General features: G+C 35.3%; 3 protein-coding genes across 4 annotated transcripts; 2 read left to right on the forward strand and 1 right to left on the reverse strand.

Moving 5' to 3' along the window:
- Nucleotides 1-1,118: 1,118 nt before the first annotated feature.
- On the forward strand, nucleotides 1,119-5,336 carry LOC137829678 (E3 ubiquitin-protein ligase SDIR1-like). 2 transcript variants are annotated; one of them, XM_068636550.1, is made up of 9 exons: nucleotides 1,119-1,280; nucleotides 2,339-2,470; nucleotides 2,564-2,618; nucleotides 2,702-2,754; nucleotides 2,859-3,087; nucleotides 3,227-3,341; nucleotides 4,044-4,086; nucleotides 4,514-4,639; nucleotides 4,982-5,336. In XM_068636550.1, exons 2-9 carry the CDS (start codon nucleotides 2,393-2,395, stop codon nucleotides 5,105-5,107), a joined length of 825 nt encoding a protein of 274 aa, XP_068492651.1. In that variant the 5' UTR covers nucleotides 1,119-1,280; nucleotides 2,339-2,392; the 3' UTR covers nucleotides 5,108-5,336. The 2 variants fall into 2 exon arrangements, with proteins under 2 accessions (XP_068492651.1, XP_068492659.1); XM_068636558.1 differs by having other exon boundaries at nucleotides 1,151-1,280; nucleotides 2,325-2,470.
- Nucleotides 5,337-7,530: 2,194 nt separating this feature from the next.
- Nucleotides 7,531-10,868, forward strand: LOC137832212 (laccase-2-like). Its single transcript, XM_068640258.1, has 6 exons — nucleotides 7,531-7,799; nucleotides 8,012-8,163; nucleotides 8,333-8,577; nucleotides 8,803-8,931; nucleotides 9,123-10,091; nucleotides 10,437-10,868. The coding sequence occupies exons 1-6, from the start codon at nucleotides 7,602-7,604 to the stop codon at nucleotides 10,565-10,567; spliced, it is 1,824 nt and encodes a 607-aa protein (XP_068496359.1). The 5' UTR covers nucleotides 7,531-7,601; the 3' UTR covers nucleotides 10,568-10,868.
- A 1,626-nt stretch (nucleotides 10,869-12,494) lies between these two features.
- LOC137825656 (small polypeptide DEVIL 13-like) lies at nucleotides 12,495-13,095 on the reverse strand. The gene has a single exon (XM_068631384.1). It carries the CDS (start codon nucleotides 12,956-12,958, stop codon nucleotides 12,647-12,649), a length of 312 nt encoding a protein of 103 aa, XP_068487485.1. The 5' UTR covers nucleotides 12,959-13,095; the 3' UTR covers nucleotides 12,495-12,646.
- Between the last annotated feature and the right edge of the window lie 1,436 nt (nucleotides 13,096-14,531).

Consider the following 14,531-nt stretch of genomic DNA (forward strand, 5'->3'; position numbering starts at 1 on the left):
GGGTAAATAAATATTTAATTTAAAAGTTTGAAGTCAGTCACTCTAACAATAGTTAGAATATGTTAATACAGTGTAAATAAGTGGTTTCTAATCAAAATTTATCCCTAACAAAAATAATATATATATATATATATATATTTATTGACACCTTCTGACAGTAAAACACATTTGACGCAGCAGACGTGACAATGACGTAGTGGAGTGAGATTGTGCGCGAATGAATAACGCGAGCTATATTATATCGGTTCTTAGTAACAACCGATGTAATATATGACCCAAATTCAGAGTTTCACCTTCAATCCTCGTGGCAAAGGGTCTTCCGATAGTCGAATAATAAAGTGACAGCGTTCTGAGAGTCGTGTGGATCTGTTTCGACGCCGATCAGTTCCACGACATCGTCCATGACAGCGACCGCACGCGGTTCTTGCTGTTCGCGGCGGAGTTGTTCCTAGTGTGTCGTCACGTCAAGCACGACAATGACGATCTCGCTTGGCGATATGGGAGGGGTTGCGATCCATGAGAACAACAACTTTCAACTTGACCTCGCAGCAGAGAAACTCGTAGAGAAGGTGACGGAGCCAGAATATAGAGATGAGAGTCACTGGAAAAGTCTTCGGTGGTGGTGGACAAGAGTTCAAAGAAGTAATCTCCGCCGTAGTTCTGAAATTATTATTATTATAAAATTACCTTTGCCACGTCATATTTTTGTACCACATTAACATCACATGTGTGTCATGGTGAGGAGGTGTTACCAAAACGTTTTTGAAAAAAAATAATGTGTCTACCATTTATGTCACTAATCAAATGGTGGCAGTGTCGGTGTTGGTTGTGAGCGCTGTGGGGTTTCACCTTCCTGCATGCGAAGAAGACGTGGCACTGCTACCACACTACCTCCATATCTACCAATTCCACGTGGCATCTTCAAAACTCTCTACACTTCTCCTTAATTAACCTAACATGTTCTAAATTATTTAATTTTCACCTCCTTCTAAAAAAATAATTAATATTTAATTGTTTAACAAATAATATTTAGTATTTACTATGGTTGCGGAGTATGCGGAAAAGCAATACTAATAAACTATGGATCAATTAAAAAGTTTAACTTTTTCATATCTATAGATATAGATATAATATAATGTTTCTACAAATAGCATTTTCTAAATCTTATGTTGCAACATATCAGTGAGTGAACCCACCTTCACCACACCACACCAAGAACGGAGACAGTGATGAATTGACCTGGTACAATTACGAATCTGTTTGGGGACAATTTGATTTGGGTAAGTGTTGATGGTTTTTATTTTTGTTTTTGCACTTTACTATGTGTTTCAGTGCTGGAAAATGGAACCAATGAGATCATGTTCGGTTAAATGTTGGTATGAAAGCGTGTTTCTAAATTTGATGAACCTCACATCTCAATAGATTGTAATGTGGGTTTCCTAGGTGGTTGTGACTGCTCCTTTTGCCTATTTCTATTAACTATTCAGACATTCTTCATTTTCCGGATGAGAATTTGCCTGAAATTGATTTTTTTTTATGGTTTTCTTTCATCAAATCTCTGGTTTTTATGAGTTGATCGGAGTTGAAGTGCGAGGTCCCCCAGATTAGCAAAAGCATCTGCATTCTGCACTAACATCTTATTCATAAAAACGCAAAAACAAACCCTACTTCCTCAGAATTTTCCACACAAGTGGGGGAGTTTTATTTTATGTGGTAATTGAGTAAATTGTTAAATACAATGGAAGGGGGAGTTTTTTTTATTCTTTTTAAGTTATTATGTATACCTACACTTCTTTTTTGCAATGTTGGACTGGCCATTATGTACAATCCGTTATTCCTTGAACTGAATTTCATAGAACTTTTCTGACTCTGCAATCTCGGGAGCTAATGAGACATAAACCTATATAGATCAATGGCTTTGGCTTCAAAAACAAAAATTATTCGCCATTTGTTTTCAAAAGAGAAAAGGAATTGTCTATCCGGCTATCTTTCATAAGTTATGAATCTAGTCTTCAAAAAGTGGATCTGGTTAGCTTCAAATCGTAGTTTTGTGAACCTAATGATCTATGTGTGTTTTGTAGAAAAATTGTCTAGATAAGGTACTGGAATGTGAGATGTGATTTGTCATCCAATCTTCAAACAATAAAAATTATCTTTGCTGCAAATAACCATCAATCTATAAAAATGAGTTTACTGCGACTAATCATTCAGTCTTCACAAATTCATTGGTGGAATTATGTGTGCTTGTTTTGATTTTTGAATGACTTAATACATGTTTATTCTTTCATAATCCGTATACAAATTTGTGTTATTGTAATTTTTAGACACCCATTAATAGGTCGCAGGCAGTGCTCTGCTGTGAATTGTTGGTCGAACGAACTCCTTTGCAATCATGAGTTTTGTCTTCCGAGGGAGTAGAGGAGATATTGAAAGTGGCTTTCCAGCATATGTTCCTGAAAGAACCTTGATGGTAAGTTTAATATGTGCCAGTTTTCCCCGTTAAACTAGACTGTACATAATTGGACTGTAATTCTCATTCTCTTTTCCTACTTCTTCCTATCAGCGGATTCATCCAGCTCGGCCAGTTAATGGCAATTCTTTAGGTTTTCTTATCACAGGTGATGTCTTCTCTGCTGTATCTAACGCTTTACTGCTTCATAAAGCATATTCTTAATCTGTATCTGACATGCTTATTTGGCAGTTATTTTGATATTCATGATATTAAACTCCCCTCAGATGTTACATCATTTTTTGGTAAGTAATCACTTAAAAAATGCTAAATTTAATGTACTTATAGCTATGCAAGTTACTTATTTGCATTGAAGTAAGAAATTAATCGTTGGCACATATCATTCCAGCTCTGGGTTGTACTGGCTATCTTTGTAATGGCTACAAGTCTGAGGATGTATGCCACTTGTCAACAGCTTCAAGCACAGGCTAGGGCTCATGCTGCAGCAGCCTCTGGGTTGCTTGGCCATACTGAACTCCGTCTTCACATGCCACCATCGATTGCAATTGCAACTAGAGGAAGATTGCAGGGTCTTAGACTTCAGCTTGCCCTTCTTGACCGTGAATTTGATGAGCTAGGTATTATGTTTATGATTTGTACCTTTGAATGTGTATTTTGATATCTTTTCAGTTGAAAAGGCCCTAGATGGGTGCTGAAAGCAGATGAAGGCTTATATTGCTCTATTTTGTTAAGTTCTTTTTTTTAATTTTGTTGCAGATTATGATACTTTGAGAGCTCTGGACACTGATACTGCTCCTAGTACTCGTTCAATGACTGAGGAAGAGATAAATGCCTTGCCTATTCACAATTATAAAGTTCCAGTCCCACCAAAGTGAGTTGTAATGGTTTCTTAATAAATAAATAAAATGATAGTGATAATGAATCAGAAGAAAGGCTAGCTGCATAAACTTGCATTTTTTCCGTTTCTATTTTTTCTTTTCCTGAAGCTCACTGTTTGGAGGGTCAGTTGACCCTATTCTAACTGTTCCGTAAAAAGCACTGACTTATGATAGAGATGGGTAACTTTAAAGTCCACACTCCTTAGTATTCTGGTTTAGAAAACCATTGAATATGGAGCATAAATCATGGTCCATGGAGAAACGGGCAGGCCTCGGTGAAGCTGTTAAGGTTGACTTTGCCAGAGGTGTGTGGAGACAAGCAGTTGTGACTCTAATTAGAAAACTAAATAGTTGTTGCTAATTTTCATCCTACATTTGTGGTAAAATAGATCATGTACAAGAAACATAATCACTGGGTAGTAGAATCAGGATCTTGAAGGGATGATCTTTACTCATTGCGTACTAGATGACATTTGTGAAAAGGGGCTGTGCTGTTATATCGTTGATCAGGAATCATTACTTAATAAAAGCTTATTGAGTAAAGTGCATTTGGTAGTCTTTTTTTATATATATATTAGGGTTCTCAAGCTAGTTTAAGTGGTTTACAGGACTAGTTTCCTCCTTTGTGTGCATTTGCATTTATGTGAAGTGCTAAACCATAATAAATAATCTGATACAATTTGTTGTGTTAACAGAGATGGCTCAGCTGGTCTGGCATCCTCTTCAGGTGCAGCTGAGGTAAATATCTGTTAACTGTCTCTGCTTTTGGTTTGTTTAGCTTTACTAGCCTATGTTATGTTAATAATGATGTAAATGTGTTGCCTGGTTTTACTATTGGTTGTTAGTTTTATATACTACTGGTGGTCTATGTAGATTTTACTGCCTCTCATAAATACTTTAGACAATGCCCCGAGATATAGATTGCAAACTATTCGATAATCCTAAAATGATGTCCTATTCATTCTCCATTGATATGCTTTTGAAGAAAAGAGATATATATGATTCTTTTAACCTATGATGTTTATGGTGTCTTGTGTAATTAAAAAAAGTGAGTATTTTTGTATACTCTACAAAAATCTTGGGATAAATTGCCCCCACTTGATGGCTTCCATACTTATTCCTGGAAGGGAACGGTTTTTTGTTTCTTTATTTAATGGTCAATCAGATTAAGCAAGAATCTGGAGGAACAGAGGCAGGTATCGGAGGTGCAGAAGATGAGCTGACATGTACTATATGCCTGGACCAAGTTAAGAGGGGGGAGCTTGTTCGTAGCTTACCATGCTTGCATCAGGTTTTATCACTGCCCACCTTTTCCTTTCTTCCTTGTTTTTTAAAATTATTTAGCCTAGTGGAGGCTAGTACTTATCTCTCATTATCACATTTATTCTGTGATAATCATTAGCTAGTGATTCAAATAAATTTGTCAGTGTCTTAGTTTTTTCGTCATACCATTCTAGTAAAATGATTAAAATCCATTAGAACTACTCAATTTTGTCTCACCCGTATACTTAACTAATTCACAATTATTCCAACTCTTTCAGTGAGCTATTTCAATCAAAGAAGACTGTTTTGTTGTAGTAATTAGTGTAATTTATATTACCTATCATAAATGACTGTTTTACTTTTTGTCCAGTTTCATGCCAACTGCATTGATCCATGGCTCCGGCAACAAGGGACATGTCCTGTGTGCAAATTAAGGATTGGGTCGGGAAGTGGGGGAAGCAGGGAGAGCGAATCAGATGGTTCAGATATTGCATAATCTGATGGTTTAGATATGGCTGTAAAATGCATAATGTGATGCCTTTACTTGTATGTTCATGGAAACAAGTATATATGTATGTATATATTATTCAGTATTGGCGTATATAATGAGCTTGGCATAAGTATATGATTGTATTCTAGTCCATGTTTACTTATTCCCAGAATTCTTACCGAGACATGTGTATCTGCTGATATATAAATAAGCATTACAAATGTTATTACGTGCATGTGATACTACTTATCTTTTATCTTACACCAACATTTTTCTTTTTGAGGAGCATTTAAGTTAAGACATCTCCATCCTTAAGAGTGGTCTATGTCAGTCAAATTTTAAAACCAGGGAATTGTTACTGCTTATTGGTTTTGTACTTTAACCAAAACCTATTCTGCAGTTATTAAACTCATATAAATTATTGTGTATGTATATATTCCATAGTTCTAGGATATAACTAGATTCAGCCACCGTCTGATGAAATATAGAACTGAATGCAAAAAAGCCAAAAAAATTATAGTATTTAATTTAATAACGCATGATTCCAAAATGCAATATTATAGCCCATATAACATTTAAAAAAAAAATATTTTGATAAACTTTGGCCAGATTCAATGATGAAGAAGTATTGTATTTTTCCATTCAATCTGAAGGCAAAAAGCATCACGTTTTTTCTTGGTCAGACACAAACAGGTACAAAATGAAATCTCTACTGTGCTGTTCGGGATGAATGGAATCGGTAACTCAGCGACAAAATATAGAGATCTTGTCACGACTTCTTGTTTTCTATAGTTCGATATTATGAATTAAAAATTATGTATCACAAATATATTAACTTTCCTTATGCATTATAAAGTTCCACGTTATCTCGAAGTAGTTTATATAAATTTTCTTAATCCATTAAGAGGATTTTAAAAATAAACGTGATGGAATTGAGTTTGAAATCTAAAAAGAATAATATCTTATATGATGATGCTAAGAGTACAAACACTATTCACTCGTCTAATCAATTAATATAATATGAAAATGTAGAGATCAAGAATGTACGTAGAATAGCGTACAACATAAGAAGAAAAATCACATACAAATTTACGTGGTTTTGATTATAACCAATCCATGTTCATGACAAAGTTCATTATTAAAATTTCTAAGATTTACGATTCCGAAATTTCTTTTTAAATATTCACATTGAAACTGTAAATTTTGATGTTAGACATTTGTACAAAATAAAATATCATTGTTCTCTCTTTCAAATCCTCACACTTTTCTAAAACGCTAATTCTCTTAGAAATTCTCACGCTTCACTCTTTCCTGTACTGCAAAACAAAATCTTACCTTTAATATTTTTCACCATTTCAGTAACTTTAGACATGACATGGAAAGCTGTTTTTTAGTTCGGTGGAAATGGCGCTGCAAAATAACATTACGTGTCAACAGTTATATGAAAATTAGACAGAAAATTAAACTAAAAAAATAACAGTTATATAACTTACACTGATACCCATCATCATGATCTTAAAACACTAGACGATCTAACACTTTAGTATAGGAAAACTTGAATTTGGATTTTATTTTAAACAATCTTAACCTTATTGAATGATTTTGCATAATGGTGAAACCTTGAAAACTAACTGGTGGCGAAGTTTCACGCTTCAATTTCTTTGCATGCAGTTCTGAATAATATAATGCATACAAGGTACGTTAAAGGTACATCTAAATTCAGCTATTTGCCAATGAAGGGTGAGTTATGAGGGTCCGAAAAAGCTCAATTTATATCGAACTTGTTAGATTGTTGTCAATGTTGATTTGATTATTTTGGCTTTGTAATGAATCTTTCTATCTTAGTGATTAAGCCTATGATTGAAACGTTGATCCAATCCAAGACTTAATTAACCAGGAACCTAATCTCTGCTAAGTTGATTATTGCTCATTTGTTTTGGTGGCTAAAAGAAAAAGTTGGATCACATGTCCTTTTCCTTCTCTGTGGCTCTAAGTCACTTGCTTACGGTACTGTTCAGTTGAGAAGTGTGCCATCACCACCAAGCACACCCAATTAACCATGATTAATGGGACTTCACCTGAAATTATTTTTTTCAGAACCATTTTAAAATTATATGTGTAGCAATCTAAGTGTGGCTTAGTTAGCAAGCCTTAACGGTTGATTTTAACATTACTCTTAAACGAATTTTGTTGGAGACCACTTCGTAAAACAAACAGTTAAAAAAGTCTAAATATCAGATGTTGGGTGCACATGGAGAAGAACCTGTAATTAAGGAGTACGAAACCAGGTACGTAAATGAGACAAAACATGTTGAATAAAATTAACTTTAGTGACACTCCAAAGTATAAGAAAAAATGGGACCATACAGCGTAGGTGAAAATCAATCCTCTTCGGCATGCTTCGTTCTGAAACATGGGTACACTCATCAGATAAATCTATTCGACCAAACATTAATTTCTGGTTTATATCTCTACCTCTATATATACACCTTTGTTTAGCATGCAGCTAATTGTGATTAATATTTCCAAACTCACCCACTCAGGCCTAAAACACGATATTGGTGCAAGCAGAGACAAAATGGTCACAGCTGTTCCTTCATCACCAACACTTTTTGTGGCGTTCCTCTTTGTCACAAGCTTCCTTGTTCTCGCCACTAGTTCAAAGCATGGAAGCGTTACAAGGCACTACAAGTTTGATGTGAGCATTATATACAGACATATGTAAACATATATTTTTCTAGTAAGAGGTCTAAAGTGAAACTAGTTAGTGAGAGTTCTAAAGTGTAATGAGTTATCTTTACCACTCAATGCAGCTAAACTTTATAAACTAGTGGTCTAAATTCCTACCAAGTTGTATGCCTTTCTGCAGAAAAAAAGGTGATATGAATATTTACTTTATTATATTTCCAGATAAGGTTGAGAAATGTTACGAGGCTGTGCCACACAAAGAGCATTGTTACAGTGAACGGAAAGTTCCCTGGTCCTAGAGTTGCTGCAAGAGAAGGTGACAGAATTGTGGTTAAGGTGGTCAATCATGTTCCGAACAATGTCACCATACACTGGTATATATGATCTTAACTCTCTAAAACTAATAATTTTGCATTAGTTATTCTACGCTACGTTTTTGTGCTATAGCTAATATATGTCCATGCATGCAATGGATTATTGTGTGGCTAGAAACTAACATATGTATCCTCTTGACAATATTGGTTTGGATGACAACAAGAATAGGCATGGAGTGAGACAGCTTCGAAGTGGATGGGCAGATGGCCCATCTTACATAACTCAGTGTCCCATTCAAACTGGCCAGAGTTATGTGTACAACTTCACCATTGATGGACAAAGAGGAACCCTCTTCTGGCATGCTCACATCTCATGGTTAAGAGCCACTCTCTATGGACCTCTTATCCTCCTCCCTAGGAGCAATGAATCTTACCCATTTGAAAACCCGTACAAGGAAGTTCCCATTCTCTTTGGTACAGGCCTCAAACCATTATCATATCCGTGTTGATATGTTGACAAACCTGCTGCATCAGATTACAACTATAAAGTTACAATTTTAAAATTTTATTAGCTTTCAAGATACTATTTTCGAAGTAATATTTTCCTTTACACAATCATTTATTCTTCTTAAAAAAGGACAATGATTGAACAAAAGAAAACTTTCTGATGTGTATTGCTTTAATGATTGAACCACATAGGTGAGTGGTGGAACGCAGATCCAGAGGCTGTTATTGCACAAGCCCTTCAGTCAGGGGCTGGTCCAAATGTTTCAGATGCCCACACCTTTAACGGATTTCCTGGACCCCTCTACAATTGCTCCAATAACGGTAAAAGCTTGTTGAAGCTACATTAACTAGCTCTGATCCACTGAAGAAAAAAATCTACTTTTACGCAAAAACAAAACAAGTCTCAATTTTGTTTGTACAAAATAAACTGGCTAGTAGTGATAATATGAGATTATTCATTAAGTTGCTAATGACTTAGTGAGGTTTTGACTTTTGACGTGCATGGTGGACAGAGACAGAGACAGAGACGTTCAGGTTAAAGGTGAAACCAGGGAAGACATACCTTCTTCGTTTGATCAATGCTGCACTCAATGACGAGCTCTTTTTCAGCATTGCAAATCACACCCTGGTGATTGTTGAAGCTGATGCTACTTACGTTAAACCTTTTGAGTCCAAGATCATAGTCCTAGGACCGGGACAAACCTCAAATGTTCTGTTGAAGACAAAACCTGAGTACCCAAATGCCACTTTCTTCATGCTAGCAAGGCCATATTTCACTGGCATGGGCACTTTCGACAATTCCACAGTTGCTGGCATTCTAGAGTACAAGAAGCCACTTGCTCCCAAAAACATTCCCACTTTTAAACCCTCCCTTCCAGCCATCAACGACACTTCCTTCGTTGCCAACTTCTCAAGCAAATTTCGCAGTTTGAACACTGCCAAGTACCCTGCCAAGGTACCTCAAAAAGTTGACAAGAGCTTTTTCTTCACGGTTGGACTTGGAACAAGTCCCTGCCCCAAAAACCAAACATGCCAAGGACCAAACAACAGTTCAAAATTTGCAGCCTCGATGAACAATATATCTTTCACTCTTCCTTCTGTAGCACTTCTTCAGCAACATTTCTTTGGGCAGGCTAATAACGGCATTTACACCACTGATTTTCCTGCTGTGCCACTGAGGACATTCAACTACACGGGGACCCCACCTAACAACACAAGGGTCACCAATGGAACCAAGACTGTGGTCATACTCTTTAACACAAAGGTGCAAGTGGTGCTTCAGGATACTAGCATTTTAGGAGCTGAGAGCCACCCTTTGCACCTTCATGGCTTTAATTTCTATGTCGTGGGTCAAGGCTTTGGGAACTTTAATCCCATCACTGACCCTCCAAACTTCAATCTGGTTGACCCCGTTGAAAGGAACACTGTTGGTGTGCCCTCTGGTGGTTGGGTTGCAATCCGATTTCTTGCTGACAACCCAGGTGATACTGTCACTTTCTATCTGCTTTCTATTTTTATACATTTCAACATAAAACTTTGAATCAACAAAAACTATTGATTTACTGTTTTTTACTATCCATACAAATATTTGAAAACATGATACCAAATAAGAATAAAGTCACAGTTTTCTAATCAGATTTGAAATTTTACTTTCATAATTTATGTTGAAAACGTATAAACTTTTATAACTGAACTATCTAGTTAAGACTTCAGTTCTGATTAAAAAGTCATACTAAATAAAATTAAGACAGTGCATATAAATTTTGTTTAATTTATCTTTATCTTTTTGGATGATATGATTTAATTTAATGTGTATGATGAAACAGGTGTGTGGCTGATGCACTGTCACTTTGATGTGCACCTTAGTTGGGGGTTGAGGATGGCTTGGATTGTTGAGGATGGGAAGCTCCCTAATCAGAAGTTGCCTCCTCCACCAGCTGATCTGCCCAAGTGTTGATCATGGTTTCTGTCAATTTTCCCTTTCTATTTGATTTTCCAGTTCTAAGTTAATTAATTTCCGGATTTTTGGTTTGCCTACTATGAAGGAGTATTGAAAGAGTGAAGAGTCACCAGCTTAATAACCATTTCAGTTTTTCTTTCTTTCTATCATCCAGACACCTTCTGGATCATTTTTCTGTACTTCCACTCCACCTGATTTTCTTGTGCTAATAAAATAGGTGCGTATAGAGTTATAGCACCCAGAATATGAATGTATTTACCTTTCAAAATCTAATAAAAACTTACCTTCATTGAAATAATGTATTTTACTTTTCATTTTTATAATCAAACAAGGAACTCCTCCATTAATGTTGTCTCGAATGACCGTAATGCATAAGCAGAAATTTCTTTCTCAAGGTTAACCGCTAATAATTTATGCTTATTTGTCTTGCTCCTATATCTCCAAAGGTTAGTGGCCTCCAGCTAATTAAAGATTCACTGTTCATGTTTGGTGACAAATGATTATGTGCATGTTTAGAAAAAAATGTTACTGCAACTAGTTTTTTTTTATAAAAAAAAGCAACAACAGTGTTGCTTTTGTTTTAATGCGTGAAGTTTTTTCTCTTCAAACGCCTTTTTAAACATATTGTATGGTTCACTAATTTTTGTTTACCTATAAATACAAAATAATAAATAATTGTTAAGAGTTTATGTAAATACAATAATGCACACATCAAGAAAGATTTGAATTTGTAGCATTTACATTTCACATTAATTGAATATAATAGACTTATAAGGTGAGATTAACTTGTGTGAGATTATGTATATTTATGAATGGTTCGATAGTGGATGACCTGATACACCTAACAACTCTTACTAGAATAATCTCTAAATGACTCTGATACTATATTAAAAAGTGGATTTTAAGCCTAACTCAACCTTATAAAACCGGCTTACATGCTGAGATTTACACCACTTATATATTTTGAAATGTTTGAAATGTCTTTATGTCTAGTGGATGTGATTTCATTTGGGTGAAATCTTGCAAATAAAACCTAACTATGGTTAATGTACTAATTGCACCTAAACTAAGCTCTTTACTATAACTAACTTCAGATTTCAAATTTCCCCTTTAGGAAAGGGAAAAAAAAGGAAGAATCCTTCAAAAATCAGTTTTTAACATTTTGAACAAAAGAGTCAGACGTTACTTTTGTTTTTTTATGGGAAAAACGAAGTAAGAATGTGGCTTGCAGTTTCAATGCAGATCCAAGTGCTATTAAATAGTAATAATGAGTTGAAGCAGTTGAATTAAATATCCCTATGCTTTACCATAAAGAAAACAAACCTTTCCTTCTACAACGCACCAATATATATATAGCGAAAGAGGAAATATGGAGAAGTTAGGAGTCAGAGGTGGGATTTAATACAGGAGAGCCTTTTGAGGATCCTTAACCAAAAATGAAGCATGATTATAGTTTAGTTATCATTGTTTAACAATAATCTAAACAGGTTTAATCAAGATTAGATGAACATTAGCCGAGGGTGTAGATTTTTTTTTCATACAATTATATAATTATATAAGTACACTGATTCTGAGAGAGTAAAGTTTCAATTTGATAATGCACTTAACAAAAGCTAATTATTATGCAGAGTAAGGAGATAAAACTTCAATTCCGATGAAGGAACACCATCAACACTTTCTGTGATATTATATTTAAGCTTTGTCTTTATACTTTTTTTTCATAAAATTTAATCTCATGTAGTCGAAAACTAATAGTTCTAGAGATATTAAGATGCCGAGATGAGTTTTGTGTTTGTTAATGATCAGAAATTGAATCCCTGAATGAAGGTAGACTAATACTTAAACGAAGTTGTGTTTTTTCTGTGTCATAGATATATAGGTATATATATACACAGAGAGAGAGAGGAGAGTGAGACACATATGCTTCAAGCATCAAGCAAATTAATCTTATGACTCACCTTGTGCAATTGGTAATTACAAAACGAATATATTCCAAGAAGAAGAAAAATCAGATCCCTTCAGCATTTTGCTACTATAACCATAACATAAGAATCTGAAAAGGGATCTGTGGTTCCTTCATGAATCTCCATGCTTGTGCCAGCAAACTAACATGGCTACACACCTCCTCATGATGTAAAATCTGGCTTTGTGTTCCTTAGCTAAGCTGGTGCATTTTTTTCCAATGGAGGGGTTCTTCTGTGAGAAGCTCCTAGGAATACTGGTTTTGGAAGTGGAGGAACTCTTTTGGGATAAACTCCTCAAGAGAGGAGAGTTTGAAGAAGAGCTTCTTGTTGAGCAACTCCTTGAGAACAATGACTTGGTGGATGATGTGCTTGCCTGGCTGCTGCAACCTGCTTCCTTCTTTGACACCTTCCACTTTTCATCCATCAAAAACCAAGCAACAGTATATCTAGAACTAGCTATGACAGGGAGTGTGAGAGTGTGTGTGAGAGAGAGGAGAAAAGGTGAAAATCTGATAGGAGTGAAGAAAGTTGGATGCAGTGGGACTGTGTAGTGTATAAAAAAAGGTTCCTAGAGAGATCATAAAAAATTCTTGATGAGATTCGATGTTATAATGAGCTAATTAAATATTAAATATACATATCAGATACATGCCTCTACATACTCATCATCATATTATAAACATTAGTTTTATGAGTCACCCAAAACAAAGATATGTTGAATGATAAATCATACTCATACTCCTAAAACAAACAGCATCTTAAGCATTTCCTTTCTCTCTGTCTCATGTTTTTTCTCCACTTTCTCCATTACTTTTCACTGTGTGTTAGACTGTGTTAGCCGGGCTGGAATTTGGAAAGGGGAAATGTGTGCTTTTGGTTGATACAGTTGTTTTGGGACTAATGCAGGAAACACTGTCCCTAAGAATTGCCTCATCAAATATGCACTTATTTTTTCCCCTTGGTGACAAACCTCTTGTCTGGTTCTAAAATGGGAAATTATTTATTACAAATGGTCCATTGTAGTTTGTACATTTATATTGGCTGGTGATATTTATGCACACGCATCTTACAAATGCAGGACCTGAACCATTTGTTCAAGATACTCCTCCTTCACCACAAAATATGCAACAAATGAAGCAACCTTGACACTGATAAATAAGCAACATCCATTGTAGTCAAAAAGTGTGTTTGAATTAGATGTCATAATGAGTAGCTTAAGAGCATTGTTGTGTTGTTCATGATCCGTGTCTTATTGGTATGAACGTGACTAGTAGTGTTTGTCTGGTCAATTATTGTCACTGATGAAAACGGTTTTGAAACTGACTACAAATACAATGATGCTATGCAAAAGAAGACAATATACTCCTTAAACAATATTTCAACTCTCACCCTGTTGTTTAATTTTCAAAATTAGTGTGAAAGGGAGAGAGATAGTTTATTGGCAAGTGGGTGATTTGGTCAATCAATTTATGATTACAGCAATAACAAAAAACTTCATTCTGCTTCCTGATTCGGTGCTAAAGCATCTTTTTCTCCTTTCTACCTCTGATATAGATATAGACATAGGTTTCAAAATTTTCCACTCTGAAAAAATAAGCATCACTTGCAGAACCTACAAACCGATCCTGCCAATAATTTCGTGACAATCACAAACTCTGCAAACTATATTCTAGGATTTAATAACACCCTTATTATTGAATTGGTTAATTTATTTATTGGAGGTATCGTGTATGGATTCACAGGCACATGACAACAACGTAGCAAGAACAGTAGTCATCAGATTCCAAATTTTCACTCTCAAAATTTTGACTGAATTTAATATTTTCAACCAGAGACTCCTGCTGAACCTAACACATTGATTTGTGTTCTTTTTCATTTTTTACTAATATCTTAATTGAATTTGCCACACTCGTTTATGCGGCTATAAATATGTCAACATTGTCAAATTAACAAGAAAAATGGCTAATGCAGTCAGCGATTATATTGCGAGAAAATCT

Source organism: Phaseolus vulgaris, chromosome 11, assembly GCF_000499845.2.
Source record: "Phaseolus vulgaris cultivar G19833 chromosome 11, P. vulgaris v2.0, whole genome shotgun sequence".
In the NCBI taxonomy this organism is placed as follows: Eukaryota; Viridiplantae; Streptophyta; class Magnoliopsida; order Fabales; family Fabaceae; genus Phaseolus; species Phaseolus vulgaris.

Excerpts from the sequence above, each read along its gene's own strand:
- LOC137832212 (XM_068640258.1), top strand. The coding sequence starts at position 7,602 with ATGCAGCTAATTGTGATTAATATTTCCAAACTCACCCACTCAGGCCTA. Across the intron at positions 7,800-8,011 it reads CAAGGCACTACAAGTTTGAT|ATAAGGTTGAGAAATGTTAC; the intron begins GTGAGCATTATA and ends TTATATTTCCAG. Across the intron at positions 8,578-8,802 it reads GGAAGTTCCCATTCTCTTTG|GTGAGTGGTGGAACGCAGAT; the intron begins GTACAGGCCTCA and ends TGAACCACATAG.
- LOC137825656 (XM_068631384.1), bottom strand. The coding sequence starts at position 12,958 with ATGGATGAAAAGTGGAAGGTGTCAAAGAAGGAAGCAGGTTGCAGCAGC.
- LOC137829678 (XM_068636550.1), top strand. The coding sequence starts at position 2,393 with ATGAGTTTTGTCTTCCGAGGGAGTAGAGGAGATATTGAAAGTGGCTTT. Across the intron at positions 2,619-2,701 it reads TTTAGGTTTTCTTATCACAG|TTATTTTGATATTCATGATA; the intron begins GTGATGTCTTCT and ends CTTATTTGGCAG. Across the intron at positions 2,755-2,858 it reads AGATGTTACATCATTTTTTG|CTCTGGGTTGTACTGGCTAT; the intron begins GTAAGTAATCAC and ends ATATCATTCCAG.